General features: G+C 41.0%; 1 protein-coding gene across 2 annotated transcripts in view; it reads left to right on the forward strand.

Moving 5' to 3' along the window:
* CARPA (Carbonic anhydrase-related protein A) overlaps positions 1-16,716 on the forward strand; it is a 144,645-nt gene that overhangs the window by 88,662 nt on the left and 39,267 nt on the right. For both annotated transcript variants that reach the window (XM_089082152.1, XM_089082153.1), the window contains exons 3-4: positions 7,335-7,471; positions 15,694-15,885. In XM_089082152.1, the coding sequence (XP_088938278.1) occupies positions 7,335-7,471; positions 15,694-15,885 (329 nt within the window). The remainder of the gene's footprint in view (positions 1-7,334; positions 7,472-15,693; positions 15,886-16,716) is intronic.

A 16,716-nucleotide genomic window follows, 5' to 3' on the forward strand; every position in this document is an offset into this window, starting at 1 on the left:
GATTGAAAACCCGTGTTACGCTCGCAACTTAACGGAATTCTTACGTAAACCTCTCCCGGAAGTCAATCGGCTCGTTTATTTGGCCGAGTTTACTGCGGCTTTCTAGTAGATCGCCAAATCGTGTCTGTGAAAACCGCGACACTTCTCAATGACAATGACGATTTAAACATCGGTAGGGATCTGTCCTGTGCGCTGTACGATTCTGAAGAAAACAGACAGATATGAAACTATAATTTCGAAAAAAGAACCTTAAGTAGGCAAGAACCTTAAATATTTTTTTGTCATCGTATTGCAAAGCATTAAATAAAATCGTTTTACTACACGTCAAATAAATGTTAAAAAAAAGAACATTTTACAAATATCTTTTTGAATATTTTATTTGATAACAATTTCATAATAATTTCTACTTTGACAAATTGATTCACAAAAAGGAATACCAATTTATAAAATCTCTCCTCATCTTCTTTTCATCTCCAATTATATATACAATTTTACTTTTATATTTTTAAATTTATTTGATACACACACACACACACACACACACACACACACACACACACACACATATATATATATATATAAAAATTTAATGAATTTAATTAGAGAATATTTCTGCTATTTTATCGCAGAGAATTGTATCGCGCCTATATATTTATCCGAGCTTTTTATCGCGTTAAATTAGCGCTTCAATACTTACAAAGATTTAATGAGAAATAGAATTTGTTACAACAACGCCAATTTCAATTAACGTTGTTAACTCTACATTTTTTTTTAAGTGACAAAAGTAGCTTGTTCATACATATACATCGCACATAGAGAAAATGCATTCAAGCCACGCTTCGCCGTGGGTGAAGTGCGAACGCACAACGCATTTATCAAAATAGTATCCGTTGTATATTTTAGTAGCAGCCGGGGGGGTCTTTTGCTGACGCGTAAATATATATGCTAATGAATACCATGCAAATAACGCGTTCCCTACTTTCCCTCAACTTTTCTCTTTCCAGGACGCGCCATTAACACAGTTTTTACAAGCATTTGGTTTTCAGATCTTACGCGCCGCCAACGGTACTCGCCGTTGTTTACACACGCCCTCGTTGTAACTAAGCGAGGGCGCGCGAGCGGGTGAGTTTGTGCGTCACGATTTTTTTCGCGAAATTTAAATATGTCGCGAGTGAAACACGAGGCTCTTTCCCGCCTCGTTTCGCCACGCGAGTTTTGTGCAGCGCGCGCCGCGTTATAGCGTCCCGAGTATACGCCATTCAAAAATTGCTTTACACTTTGGTTTTCCATAAACGCAATTCGCACCGCGCGGGAGGAGGAGGGGGGGGGAGAGGAACGGAAGGGAAACGTTTCGTTTTGTTACGGAGCGAATTAATATCCCGCGTTGCACAGGCAATTGCATGCATCAACTAAGTATATTATTTACCCTCATCCTCAGAGAGATATTTTTATTTTGATAAAACATACACGTCATGTCACATTAATCTTTTGCAACCTTCTTTTCAAGGAAGTTTTCACAAGGCAGCTCGGCGCTCCTTTCATTCTCGGCCACAAACTACGTAATTTACGTGTGAAAGTATAAAATTTACAACTTTATACTTTTTAAATGTTGTTAAATATTAAGGTGTACATATACACAGAGGTTTTAAATAATCAATCGATTCGCGTTGTATCGTACTTAGATTACAACGAAAGATCGTTGCTAGATCGTTTTATTTTGTTACGAGGTTATTATTGAAATCTATAAAGCTTTCTGTTGGGTCTTTGTCACACTATGACAAACTCAATCACAATTATTTGATCTTCTCGCGCCTGCGAGAAATCATTAAAATGCGGTCCAAAGCCGATTCGATCCCGAGCATTTTTCAAACACTCTAGCCGTCGATTAATTGTTTTTATCGAGGAGACCCATCCCGTAGGGGCTAATCCACCCTTGATTAATCCCGCTACCGTTCCCGAGCAACGTGCCGCTTCTTATCGACGGAAATCTGACGGCGAGGGAAGAAACGATTCTGTTCGGTTGAACGGTAGAAAAAGAAAATCGAGCTAAGATAGAGCGGCGAAGCGCGGACGAGGACAAAAAATTTCCTGCAATTATTCCTGACAATTATTCCTGGACGCCTGTTAGCCTATAATTAGGTCGGTTAACGAGGATGGAGACGAGGCATCGCCGGCTCGCTTATTTTTTTCATCGCGCCTTCTCTCATTAGGAGTTATTAGGATAGATGAATAATTAAAACAGGTGTTTAAGGACTACAGTCCGCGCGATGACGTCGAAAAAGGGGAGAGGGAGGGCAAAGGGGCAACTCCGTGCTGAAGGGTCGGAAAATACCGCTTAAGCGAGAATCCGGCACGACGGTGCTGGTTGCCGAGCTCGAGGATCGAGGGGTAAATGCGGGCGGTGAGGGAGGCAAGAAGTGAGAGAGGGGAGGGGACCAGGCTACCTTGGCTTCCACACTTAATCACTTTTGCTAATTGCAGAATGATTGCTCCGCGCTTGAAGTTTCAATAATGGGGTTGTTACACCCCCGCCAGGACCCCTTTCGTAGCCCCGGTTATATACCGGGGCCAGGGGGATGCCTGTGTCTATTCGTCTATTCCTCCCCTGCATCTTCGCCACCCCGGCACCTAGAGAGTTCCGCCTCGCCGTCGTCGTCGAGCTCGCCTCCTCAGGTTCCACGTGATGAATGCTATAATAGCCTACCTGCCTCCGGGTGATAAGAAAGTAATCATTCCATCTGCCCACCGTTATTTCATTATCTCTCTCCCGTGCTTGCTCCGGGTGCGGCCACCCTTATCCGTTGCATCGGCGCCGGCGAGCTGCTTCTTAATAACGGCCGAGAAGGTAATTATGCAACTATGCGGAAGTAAAACTCGATGAATTAGCAACGGGAGGGCGAAGCTGCGATATCTCTAATTTAGCGAATTTGGATCCATTTTTCCGGAAATAATGTTACGGAATTTGTGGCACGCGTTGCATTCTTTTTTCGCCATTATCGAATTATCGCGATATATCTTAATACAAAGTCATATATTAAATTAGAAGCAAAGTCGTCAAAATCTTGTAATCTCACCTCAATCCCAGCGATGCGATGATCAAATTTCTTTTGTTTGTACAAATCACACGTTACATTTCGCATTCTGCCGTGCGGAATTCAACATGATTGTATTATCCGTAATCTCCTAAAATAAAAATAATATTTTTAGAAAATTTAGACACAGATACTTCTCCTGACTATTCGCGCAGAGAATGCATTATTGTGATTGATGTACTGTCACACCTCTCGAAATAGGATCGAAATAGAATCCGAAACGATTCTAGTGACATTTGTTAATATAATCCAAAAGCTTATCCATCACCAACGAAAAAAAAAAAAAAAAGGAATTATATTAAGAGCTCCTCTAAAATTTTTCTATAGAGAGCTCTCTATATCAAATTATATTAAAATTAATTGGCGCGGAAATTCTTCTTTGCGCGCGCATGTGTGAGCGAAATATTTAATAAACTTCAGTCAGATCGTTAACAGCACGATTGAATGTGTGTGATCGATCCTAATTGGATCCCGTGGCTTTAAATTGGTCTGTTCTCGGACCGATACAACGTAGCTATGTCCGCGAAGAACAATGGGCTTAATTTAATAGAATACGGTCCGATGTGGTTTAGGTTCGATCGTTCACTGGCGCGAATCGATTTAAACGGTGTCCATGTAACTATAATCCAATAGTAGATTACACATCGCTAATACATACACACACACACACACACACACACACACACACACACACACACACACACACACGTTCACGTACGATGCTTTCCGCGAGCTAATAATTCACTGTCACGCGTAATATATCTCACGGCGTGCAAAGTGCGCGCCATAAAACTAATATAATAATAACATATATATCTCACTCACGATAATATATTTTGCGGAATAATTCCCTTTCGAAACGGTTGGTCTCGAGAATACGTTCGCCTCTAAGAACGTATTTATCCGCGACGCTAAATATAATATAAATATAATATGCTACTTTTCCAAGGAAATGACATTTCGTTAATAAGTTCGCGACCTTACGAACTGAGAAAACGGCTATGATGTAAAACCGTGCCACGATGTAAAACGGCTATGAATATCCATAAATGCGGCCGAGTGCTTGCGGAACATTTTCATCTCTCGCGGCACGTATTTGTTACGTATTGTGGAGCGTAGATTACGTATGAGCGTTTTATGCCCCTCGAGCACGCTACTATCTAAAGAGCGCGATACGGAATCTAAATTGCAACAAAATACTTCAGGCGTCCTCGTAGTTGCGTGCCCGCACGCATAATCGGTGGCCGTGCGTTTGAGGATCTTAATCGGATAAATCGCGTGTAATGCGATAAGTAGATACACATGAGGTATATCTCGCGGCCATGCTACACGCGGTGTGTGTGTGTGTGTGTGTGTGTGTGTGTGTGTGTGTGCGTGCGCGCGCGCGCGCGCGCGCGCGTGTAAGTGAGTGCGTGCGATAAGGAAGGGACGAGAACTGCGGAAGGGATGCGGAAAACGGCGGCGGACGTGCCGTGATGCAGAAGGGTTGCGGGACGAATCGACTGGAATGAAAGAAGGAGGCATGCCATTTACACGTGCACATGGCGTACGTCATTTAATAAATTCTTGCGCGATGGCGTGCCGTTTCCCGAGCGACATAAATTCCATCCGCGAGGGAAAGCAAGAACGCGATCGAAATGCATGTCGCGGGATTGCAGTAATAGCACCCCCTGCGTTAAGAAATCAATCTCGCGGACCTGTTTAAGCTGCGTGCCTTTGCTTCACGTGCGGGGAAAGTTATAAAGAGAGCGTGCCGGGAAATATGTAACAACTTGTCCAGAAAAATAAATCAAGAAATAATATCCCTCCGCGTCATATCAACCCATTTTTCACGCCGCCGCAGCCAATTGAGATTTATGGTACGAGAGTTTAGTGATTTCACATTGAAATCATAAGCGGAAGTAAACGCTTGGGAAACATGACGCTCCTCTAACAGGCGTCAAAATCAATTTACATATACATATATATATATATATAATGTGTAAAAAAGATCACACACATACACACAAAATATATAAAAAGAAATATGTATATATTTCTTTTTATGTATTTTGTGTGTGTGTATGTGTGTGTGTGTGTGTGTGTGTGTGTGTGTGTGTGTGTGTGTTTATAAAAGTGTGTATATAGAAAAAATAATTATATATATATATATATATATATATATATATATATATATTTCTTCTTACGTATTATTATAATTATAGGTTTTGTATCACAAGATAAAAAAATCTGATTAATACCGCTTTATTACCCTTTAATTAATGAGTTCCGTTCGATGAAATGAATCACGCACGTCACGTACATCAGGAACTCACGTGACGGCTAAAGATGAAAAAAAAAAGCAATGCACGTTCTGGTGCGAAAATGCTAATTACAGTGTGGATTAATTGCATCTGTACTATTATTATAAAATGCCGTTGTGTCGTTGCATGACGAGCGAGCGTGCGTGCGTGAAACCCGTTCAGAGGGTTGTTCGCTATTGAACGCACATTTCAGGGCCATAAGTTTTGATTATGCTCGCGTGCTGGGATGTCATTATGTGTCATCCCTTATACCCTTGTACCCTTTCGTGGATCCTGTGCGTTATTATAAACTTGGAACACATTCACATTCACACATTTGTTTCACTGAACGCATATATGCAATTGTTTAAAATATTTTTCTTTATTTGCATAATTTTGTCTTACTTATAATCTACATATTTTTTGTACAATAGTCGGTATAATCAGGACAATCGTGATGTTATGTGATAAAATTTAGTAATTACGATATTATATTATTGATAAAAGTATTATATGATTACAATATTACATTGTTTATTTATTTTCTATTGGTGAATGAAACAGATTTTTTTTTTATAATTTATTTAATAAATTTTTTAAAATAATTTATATGTTTAGTTACTATATTTGCTAGAAGATTAAAAATAATATTAATATGTGAAAAATATCTAATATTATACATTTACCTCAATGCCATAATTATTTTGATTACCTGCAATTCAATAAAAAGAATTAATTACATAATGTATTTTTTAATGAATGATTTAATAGGAGTTAATTAAGTGTATTAAAAATTTATCTTTTTTAAGAAGATATTCTGTTTATGTTAAATGATATATATTTTTTAATGCAATTAGAATGAATAAGTAGTTGTAAGAAAATTGTCAACTTGTTTCATAAAAAAGTGAATAAGTAAAAAAGCGAAGTAGGAAATAAATTTCGCTTAAAGAAATTTCGCAAAAATATTTTAAAAAAGTCTGTTTATTATCTCCTTTAAAAAATGCAGGAGTAGATTAAGAACGTAACTGATTATAAAGAATAGAATGATAAATAGAATCGCTGAATTCAAGGGTATATACAGACAGATATACGATAACTGAATCGAAATAAAAATCGAAGCACGCCAATCTTTGTGCATGCATCAATCGCGCATATCGCTTATGTATTATTACTCTTCACCCTAATGTATTATCGATTTTATTTTCGTAGATTTTGAATATTAACCAAAATAGAAATATACGATGCATCTCATGCTGTCTCACGAGTTTAGATTCGCGACAGAGAATTCGTTAAGTCGGGCTTTCTCGGGGTATCGATTCTCACGGGCGACGTGAAGAAAGTTAAATTTCTCAGAGGAGAGTGCCGGAAAACGCGAACGTCGGTTGGTCCCTAAGACGAAAGTATCGGAGGGGGGGGGGGGTGAGGGTTGCGTCGGTCCCTGGCGTACGAAGCTGGCGAAACGAGTTCAAAATCCCTTTTGCCGAGCGAAACTTGACGCGGGCCGGACAAGGAAACGGAGGACGCGATTCCGGTCGGCGCGACCAGCCGGAAAAGTTGAAATTATAAAAATTTCAGATTTCTGAGCGGTTGACACGTGACACGACGATTCATACTCAAACAGAGAAAATAAGAATCTCCCTTGGGAGTTTCGCGTGACCGAGTTTCTCTCGTACTTCCCGGACGACTTCCCGGAGATACGATACAAAATTTCGGGATAAAATAACGCATGTCCGCGTTTCTCGACGTATTTATATATATATATTTTTTTTCTTAAAAAGTTTGTTGTATTAGTTGGAATTATCTTATTATTGTGGCCTCCTAGTAGGATTCTTTCGTCTTTCGATTAGACTCTCCAATGTTTTTTCGCAAATTAATTATTGGTATAAGTTTGCAACAATCTTTTTTTTTCGTTGTCTATGTAATCTTCTTTTGTCTTATTAACGTACAATATCTTTTGCAGGACCTTCGTTTTGGGGCCTGATAAATCCGCAGTGGTCGCTCTGCACCAAAGGAAGACGGCAGAGTCCCATCAACATCGAGCCGGACAAGTTGCTTTTCGATCGTCACTTGAGACCGGTGCACGTCGACAAACACAGGGTAATCTACTTAGTCTTTCAATTCCACAAAATTACGACGTGATTCGCGAAGTATAATTCTAACAGGCTTTTAGGACACGCAAGCGTGCGACAAAATCAGAATCTCGTGGAAAGAATTTGAAACAATTTAGAACGCACAATTTGAAACTTTATATTTTAAAAAATATGACGAATTTTATTCAAAGAACGCTTTATATATTTAATTATTTACAAAATTAATCATTACGCAATTTATTGCACCACAAAGTATGCTCTGACTTTCGCAATGGCATGTGCGAAACGTTGCACGAACCTATTACATTAAATGTTAACTACAGACGCTTTTTTTATTAATTAACAGTAAATATTTTTACTTCATTTTCCGTGGCTTGCCAATTTTCAATAAATTAAGATTTAACACGGCAACATTCGATATCGCGTGTATTATCGTGTGTTCGGGTATGATCACGGGGAAAAGGATGCGAAGAAGTAAATCCCGAAGTTCGGTCTCGTCCCGTGTGCACGTCCACTTCAAATGAAGACGAAAGAGTCGTCTGATGGACGCTCGTTAGTCAAGCGGAGTACATACTGGGTGTCCCTCGGCGGAATGATTAAATTGTTCGGGGTTTTTGCGTTTGGCGGACGGAGGGATAATGAGAGATACCCTCTCATTGATATTAATGATTTCCAAATGCAGCCACTCATTATGTGACTCGTGACGCGCTGTTTATCCCGAATACGTCCGAATATGTTGACTTTATTACGTTATAATTATGCGCCACGCGTTATATAATGTGTATTGCAATCGAGTATTGCTTTGGTCGCAAGATCGGCATTGTGTAAAGAGCCGCATTTTATAATTAAAACAAGTCAGAATAAAATTGTAACTGTATGATAATTATTTTAATTATTTGAAGCTCGGCGCACATTATCTCGAATAAAATGAAGTATAGATGGTATTGCAGCTAGAAAAATAAATGCGGTACACGTTAATGAAATTTCATAATTACACACCGTAACTCGATTCACGTACTGAATAAATATATGATTCTATTTAACGTTAAATATAACAGCAATTTTCATTTTACATGATTGTATAGCTTTCATTGTAATACGCTAAAATTTCATATTTACTGAAATTCTTATTTCGCGCAATAGAAGAGAATTATTATTTTATGCGAAATATATATATATTTTTTTTTTTCATAATGTACACACAGATACAAAAATAAAAATTGTATTTTTTAATTTTTGTAAAAGACGTGTACAATGGCTGATTTAATATCGAAGTTATATAAATTCGATAAGAATTTACATCATTCGTTATTAAGCTGATATTTTATTAGTTACCGAAAGTGAATTAAAATTAGAACGGGAATGATTCATTTGATTCGAAACACCTTTCGAGAAGCAAGGATAAAATCAGGTTGGTTACCGTAAAAGTATTCCCAGAGCTGATAGTAATGGATTTGGAATTCACCGGCGAGAGCTGCTCCACTTTCCCGCTGTCCATTTTTCACTGGCCGAGTTCGTTGATTCGATAATAAAGCCATTAATTACGAGGCCACCTATTTAACGCCGATTTCCGCTTCATCAGTGAGGATGCCTCGAAGAGTCTTAGAGAACGTTAATTTTCCATTAAGGAAACATTTATTCATCATACCTCGACTCGTCCGTTCGAAAAACTGCGCCTCGATTCGATAATAGCAATTTTTTTCATAATTTTTCAGCGAGATGAAACTAACGCGTGAGCGTTAAACATTTCGGAAAACAATACGAAAAAGTAGCGCGTTATTTAAAAAAAAAAAAAATGATCGTCTTGTAAAAATTTTTTTTAGTAGGCACAATATTGTATTTCTTACAACACCATATTCGTTATTTTGAATTTTTGCCTATCTGCATGTACAAGTGACTCATGCATGCAGTATGAGCATTGAAGAATATATTGAGGGGTCGAAAGCCGTTTATAAATGCATGAACGAAAAGTCTCTGTGAACTTTCGATATAGAAGAAGTATGAACTTTCGATGTAGAATGGAAGAACTTGTAACGCGCGCTGCTCGATTTACATCTCCATTTATATTCTCATTCATATCTTTTTGCTTTCGAAATACAACTCTATAATTCGAATTTTAGAGAGAGGAGGGGAGAAAAAAAAGTTGCGGAATGTATTATGGATGGAAACGTGAGGATTTGACGGAAGGGAAAAAAAACGAAATATACATTACTTGCTTAAAATATTACCCTTTATTCACATAAAAATAACGCATGTCACATTTGACGTATGTCCCTTTTAAAATGCTCCTTCCGGTTGCTTTTACAAAATCACATATTTTCACATATTTTGTATGAAAAAAATACATAAAAAAAAAAAAAAAAAAAACCAGCGGATCTTTCTGCAAATTAACGTGCAAATTAATCTCAGAAGGCAATGTTCTGTCGAGGCAAAATTTCTTTCATTACAACTTGTTATTTATTTCCACTCGCGTTCACGTCGTCTTTGTTCGTCATACCGTTTGGCTCAGTCAGTTCTGTCGATCTGTATATACCACGTAATAGTTCCCACTGAGATATTTCTATCGTGGCACCGAGGCGTTATATGGTCACCTTTTTCCTCCCTCGTGTTCAATGCGCCCCCCCCCTCCCCCTCCCTCCACTACCCCCATTTTCCACGGGACATGCACACCGCGGCGCTGGCACCGCGGTCGCGGTCTCCGGGCGTTATTCCTCAGAAAAGCGAACATGAAAAATGCTCCGAGTACCGTGACAATGCCTTCCCTCGGATATATACGGCATTGGATAGGGCGAGGTTTCGCAGACGGATACGAGTCCGGCCCGGCCCGGCCGTATTTCGCCCTCCGTCTCTCCTCCCCGTGCGAGACGCTGACCGAAAACTCTCCGTGCGACGATATTGCCCCCGCGAAGGGATACAATAAATACGGCGCGATCGTGACAATAACTCTTTTGTACCAGATGCAAGCGACCAGAACTCGCTCGTGCGACGGGGATATTATTGTGCCGCTCGGTGTCTCTCAATGTTGACTTGCTTTATCGCGCTCCGTTGCATCTCGACGTGAGGTGGAGGTACGGTGGAGCGCGCGGTATTTTTTTTTTTTTTACTCCTTCTATTGCTCTCCGATAAATGTCGCGTAAAATATAGGCGGCTAAATGCATTAAATGCCGTTCCATTAAGTGACGCCTTAAATGACGCTATAAATTGATGTGAAATTTGCGAAGGACGAATCCGATGATAAATATTGGCGTACCGACGTACTTCTGACGTACTTCTGACGAACTTTTCCGCTTCCTCTTTTCTCTGGCTTCTTCGGTTTCACATCATTCTACGCGTTTCCACTTATTTCTTCGTGACTTTACTAGCGTTCTGGCTTACTCGCTGGTACCGTGCGTTATTCAGCGCAACCAGCTATTTGTCCACCCACCCTATCCGCGGAAGTTGTAGATATGATATCTATTTCGCTTCCTGTTCCCGTTTCCTCGTGGGAGAAAGGAAAGAGAGAGAGAGAGAGAGAGAGAGAGGAGAAGAGGAAGGGAGAAAAGTGCGCATTCTTCGACTTCGCCGAGCGCAGACAGAGACCACAAAGTGTCTTCCGCGGAAATGCACGTGAAAAGGTTTAAACGCGCTCCCAAGGTATCGTTTTGCCCTGTCGTTCTCGTTCTCACCGTCGACGTTTCCTCCTCACCCTACGATCTCGTTTCCATTGCTCCTTTGCACCACCCACCCTCATCGTAGAGTCAATCTTTTCCACCGTCGCCGTCGGTAGCCGCGTTCTCACGAGCTGTGCGAGCGCCAAGCTACATCGTCACCGGATGCATTCCACCGCGCTTTGAAACGAGCCACGGACGAGGCTCTTCATTGTTTGCCTACCCTCCAGCAAGCGGCTTCCTCCCCTTGTGTGTACGCGCGCGCACGGGAAGCAATGGGAAGCGCTAAAGAGAGTTCTCTCAAGTATCCTCTTGCCTCTTGCCGCGCTGTTAACCGCGTCAACGCCGCGACGACCCTCGCCTTTCATTGAAACAAGCGGCGTGAAACCGCCGAGAAATCACACGCGGCGGCAAACACACGTAGAGACGTAGTCAAAGTTTTTGAAAGTTTCATCTCGAGCAGGAGTCAAGGGGGAGTTGGAGAGAAAGAATTGAATTAAACACCCCGAGATGAAATAGACATTAAGGTGAAATATACATATGCGCATGCGTGCATACACACACACACACACACACACACACACACACACACACATGTATATATATATATATATATTTCGTTTCAGGATATATTTTTCTCCTTTCAGGGGTGGATGCGTCAATCTTTCAGTTTCTCGCGAGGGCGATTCAAGCCCGAGACTCTCGATTTGTTGGGTGCGCGGGGGAAGGAGGAGGGGGGGAGGAGATGAAACTGGGCTCTGTGCGACGGAAACCGCACTGACGTCACACCTGGTCCCGCCTGGTCCCGCTATTTAAACGCGGTCTCGGGCCGTTTCATAGCCGACGCCGACCGACCGACCGATCCCCGTTGGTACGACGAAGTCGTGCGAGACCGGGGAGGGAACCTCGTGAATTTATACGCCGTTTAACCCGGTTAAAACTTTGGCACTTAAATTAAACAATAGAACGAACCGCGCGCCCCGGCACCTCCTGGAGTCGAATGTACGTCTTCGGCTCAGCGGAGCTTGCTCCAGCCGTTTCATCTTCCTTCCTCCTCTCTCTCTCTCTCTCTCTCTCTCTCTCTCTCTCTCTCTCTCTCTCTCGTCCGTATGGCCAGTTTGCCCATGAAAACGTCTATAGATCGTTTCACAGTGTGGTTGCAAACGCAGATACGGCGGATACTATAATTTTGGAAATTCACGTTCCCTCAGTGAAAACCTGATTCTCCTCGGTCAATTTCTATTCGGTCCTTCTCATCATTGTCCCATCTGCTGCAATTTGATAATCTCGGTGAAAAGAGGAGTTTTTTTATTTGTTTTAATTATTGGCTCGTTCCGAGATTGAAATCCGTTAGATTTCTATGGGACTTGATGCGATATTTGTTAAGATAGAAGAGTAAAAGTTTCTTTGAACCAACATGTATCAATATCATATATTTTATAAAATATAATGTATTTTATATAATATTTTACATAATATTACATTTTAATAATTAGTTTAATATCAATCTGTTTAATTTTATTATTATTAGTTTATTATTTAATTTTCTTTAATTAACTGATTCATATTTCATATTTCCCAAATTAAATCAATCGCGATAAAATTCTAGTAAAAGTTTGAATTAATAAAAAAAAAAGAATCTACAGAAGGAGTGAAAGTAGTCTGGAAATTTCGTGAGGTAAGATCAAGCTATTTTGTACATGACGCTACTTGGCCTGGGTCGTAGTAATTTTATTGCAACAAGTGATCGAGTAGATTTCGGTTGGGAACGGCATCGGGCCTTTACGAGCTACTTCTATCTCTGGCGCGCACTAAAGTCGCCGCTAACGGCCCGTCGATACCACAGTACGTTTCTTCACGAACAATTCCCTCGCGAAACTGGCGAATTGTATGTGTATATCCCGGGCTCGCCATAATCGAAGCTGTAACGAGCGGCGTTTTCTTACGTCGCCCCGGAATTGCCAATTCCCGGACGTGCCTCTGTGGCGGGCGCGCCATAATTGAAGCGGCGCGTTTCGATAAACTCGATCGTACAACGGTGTAAGAAACTGTCACGACTCACGAAACAACGTTAACCGTCCTATAAATAGAGAGAGAGAGAGAGAGAGTGGGACCGCGCCAGGGGCTAACCAAAAGGGGCACGCGAGCGAGAGGGAGCTTTTCGCATTCCGAATTCAACGGGGAGGGGGGAGGGGGTGATACGTGAGTCGCGTGCCGGCCAATTTCGGTGGTCGCTCGATTCGTGTTAATTACCGAACAATGTTGGAGCTCCGGTAACCGAGGGCTTCTGGAGGTCTTTCGTTGGCGTTTCCCGCTAATCCCCGACCGCCTTGATTCCCATTTCACTCGAATTCTGCTGCCGGTTGCCGTACGAACGAACTGCAAGTTTGTTTGATCGGGATCCGTTCTTTTCTAGCCGCGGCCTCATTCTCCGATCGAGGTCTCCGTCCGTTGGTCTCCCCGATCGTGGACGACGATTGCGATAGAAAAGTTCGAGTCGGACGTAACACGGACTCGCCAGCTTGGCGCTTTATACGGCTAAATCTATTTTTCATAGTTTCTAAATTCCTGGAACGTAATCGCGAAATTGCAGCTCATATGGAAAATGGATTTAGTGGAGTTTCAGCAATCTCGTAAACACCCCGCGAGAGCCAGACTTTACAACGCGCGTCTGGCGCGCTCTTAACCGAGGATTCCCGTTCTCCAACAGCGCCCTTTCGCCAAAACTCGATTATTCTCACGAGTTCTCCCAACCGGCGTTCGCATTATCTGAATGAAAAAGGAAGTCGTCGGTAGGTATTAATCGTGAGACATCGCCGAAAAGTCGGTGAACTTTAAGAAGATTTGGCGCCACGCGCTTCTTATATCTCAACGTTACTTCCCCCTCCTCTCCCCCCTTCCCCTGCCCCCCTCGACCGCCAGTCCCCAACAGTCGTTCGTGAATTTCTGCAGCTCCTGTGGGAACAAAACGGGAGTGGATTCTACGGCAGCCGGCCAGAATGCGCAATGACGATTGTTCGGACCGAGGCGGACGACTTTGCGGAACGACCGGCAGGAGGGGAAAGGCTCACAGCGGACGGGGGTGTAAGGATAGAAGATGATCCACCCTCGGCCGAACTTTGAGTTTCGGCGAAAGAAGGGCGGCCTTTGTGCGCCTGTTCGAGATCGCGCGGAACTACCGTGTTCCGCTGTGAGCCTTCCTTCCGGTCTCTCGCCGAGTCGCCTCCATTGATCCAAGTTCGGAGACGCTGATACCGGAGAAAAAGGAACTCGAGCGGACGAAAAAGACGAGGAGGGGGGCGGGGGGGGGAGCAGGACGAACGAATTATTCCTGGGGGCGATCAGAGGGGTGGAAATCTATCGCGAAATAATGAGTTATGCGCCATTGACGTTCCTCTACGCGCCGGGAGAAAGTCGTCGTCGTTCATTTCTCTCTGTCATCGCGAGGAGGGCCGTCGCGATATCTTAATGAATTCGGGAGGGATATCTGAAGTGAAAGTAATGATCGACGTGGGATCGCTTAAATTTATAGAAGACTGCGTGTGACCTGGAATTTTTGCATTTACGAATTATTATAACCTGCCGTATTTAAATTGATTTACCATGCCGTTCAAATTTGTTCCTTTAAAAAAATATTTCAAAAAAATCATATTAAGAGATCGATGAAGATTATTTTGAACGTGGAAAATATTGGCTTCAATTTCTATAAAATTCTTCCTTTATCGAACCTGTAGGAAATCACATTTCAGAAGAATTTTATATTAATATAGATAGGGATTGCGCGAAAAGAGGATCGTTGCACGAAGAAGGTTCGGAGCACGGAAAGGAGGTCAGAGGGGCCAAAAATCTATTGCAAAATAATAAGTTATCTTCCGACGACTTTTGCCGACGTGTCTTCCGCGGCTGGCTTCTCCCCGAGGTTACCTCATTATTTCTAACTGATGACGCCATAATTCAGGTTCTCGGCGACGTACAAGAAAATGGACTTCCCCCGGCCTCGTCTTGCACTTTGCTGAGCTCCTGTGCGACATGGCACCGTGTCTGGTTTTGCTATTCCATCCAATTAAATGCCTAATCAATTATCCCGCGGACGACGATTTGCCGCCCTTTCTTGTAGACATCTTTGCAACCGCGCTCTTATGCAGCTCATTACGATAAGGCATGCGAATCTCTCATTGTTTGCGAATCTCGTCTCTTCTAAAGAGCATCGAATTAATGTTAATATCCTTGTAAGTTTTCATTTATTTAAAAAAATTTAAGTTACGAATAAAGTGAGTCAATTTATACCGGATCTAATTATCTAGTTTGCGATCATAATCTATAAGTTTAACGACCTGCTATTTTTTCTTTTTATATTTTTGAACTTTATTATTTTTGATTTAATTTTTTCGGTTCTATCTATTGCAGTTTAAAAATTTATTGTTATTATGAACAAATATTGTGTATACGTAACGAGTCTGTCTATCTTCAGTATCGATCAATTAATGCAATTACAACGCTGTCCGAATGACTTTATTTAATTGCATTCAGTTCACCAAGTTTGTTATGGATACTAACTAACTTCAATCAATTTTGCTTTTAGGTTTCCGGACACTTGCATAATACCGGGCAATTCCTGGTATTTAGAGCAGACAGAGAGGCGAAGATACGGGTCAATATAACGGGTGGCCCACTCGCTTATCACTACCAATTTGAAGAAATATATATTCACTACGGAATGGACGACAGTCATGGTTCCGAACATCGTATTAATAACTATGCTTTTCCTGCTGAAGTAAGTAGCACATATTAATAATAAAAAAAATATATAATAAATTTCCGCTATCACAAATAGATTATGTAAATTGAATTCTGAATTAATGTCTACATCATATTAAATAAAAGTGTATATAAAATTTCAACGAAATAATTACATAATTAAACATAACACAAATTAATTTAAACAGGAAAGACCACACGTTTCATTCTGTAAACAATATTTCTGTAACAATATAATTTTTTTATATTCAGTGCCAAACAAAATTATATGGACGTTTTAATTTCTGTTACGATCTCAAAGATGTTCAGTTCTCGTTACGTATTTTTCGCAAAGCTATTTTTTTGACGGAAGTGAGTCCAATCTTGTCGCCAATCGTGTGAGGATACGAGATTACAGTATCTTAATAAAGGAAAAAGAAATTATTTTCGGATTTAGTTTTTTCGCTAGTTAATTGAATCGCAAATCGATGTATGCCTATTTAAAAGTGTCTGCATTTTTTAACGATTGGATGTCGTACGAAAGAAGGGAAAAATCTATTTCGGAGATCCAGATTTCAGTTCCAATGTTAATTATAAATCGATGCACTTTTCAATATCCGTATCGCTCGTAATGGATTCTCTTTTCCTTTGGAAAAGCCTATGGTAGAGCTGCGTGAAACAGTGATTGATTCCGAAATTGATACGTGAAAGGATTTCAAGCAATCGCTACGTCGAAACGACTGATTGCTAATCGGTATTTCGAATCGGTTCAAGTAATTGTTATACATAATTGATTTCGAAATCAGCGGCATTACTCAGTTTGCGATAATGAAAAATTTAATATTGAAGTCAATTATAAATAAATTCG

This window comes from Pogonomyrmex barbatus, unplaced genomic scaffold, assembly GCF_055798465.1.
Source record: "Pogonomyrmex barbatus isolate J1 unplaced genomic scaffold, ASM5579846v1 scaffold5, whole genome shotgun sequence".
NCBI lineage: Eukaryota > Metazoa > Arthropoda > Insecta > Hymenoptera > Formicidae > Pogonomyrmex > Pogonomyrmex barbatus.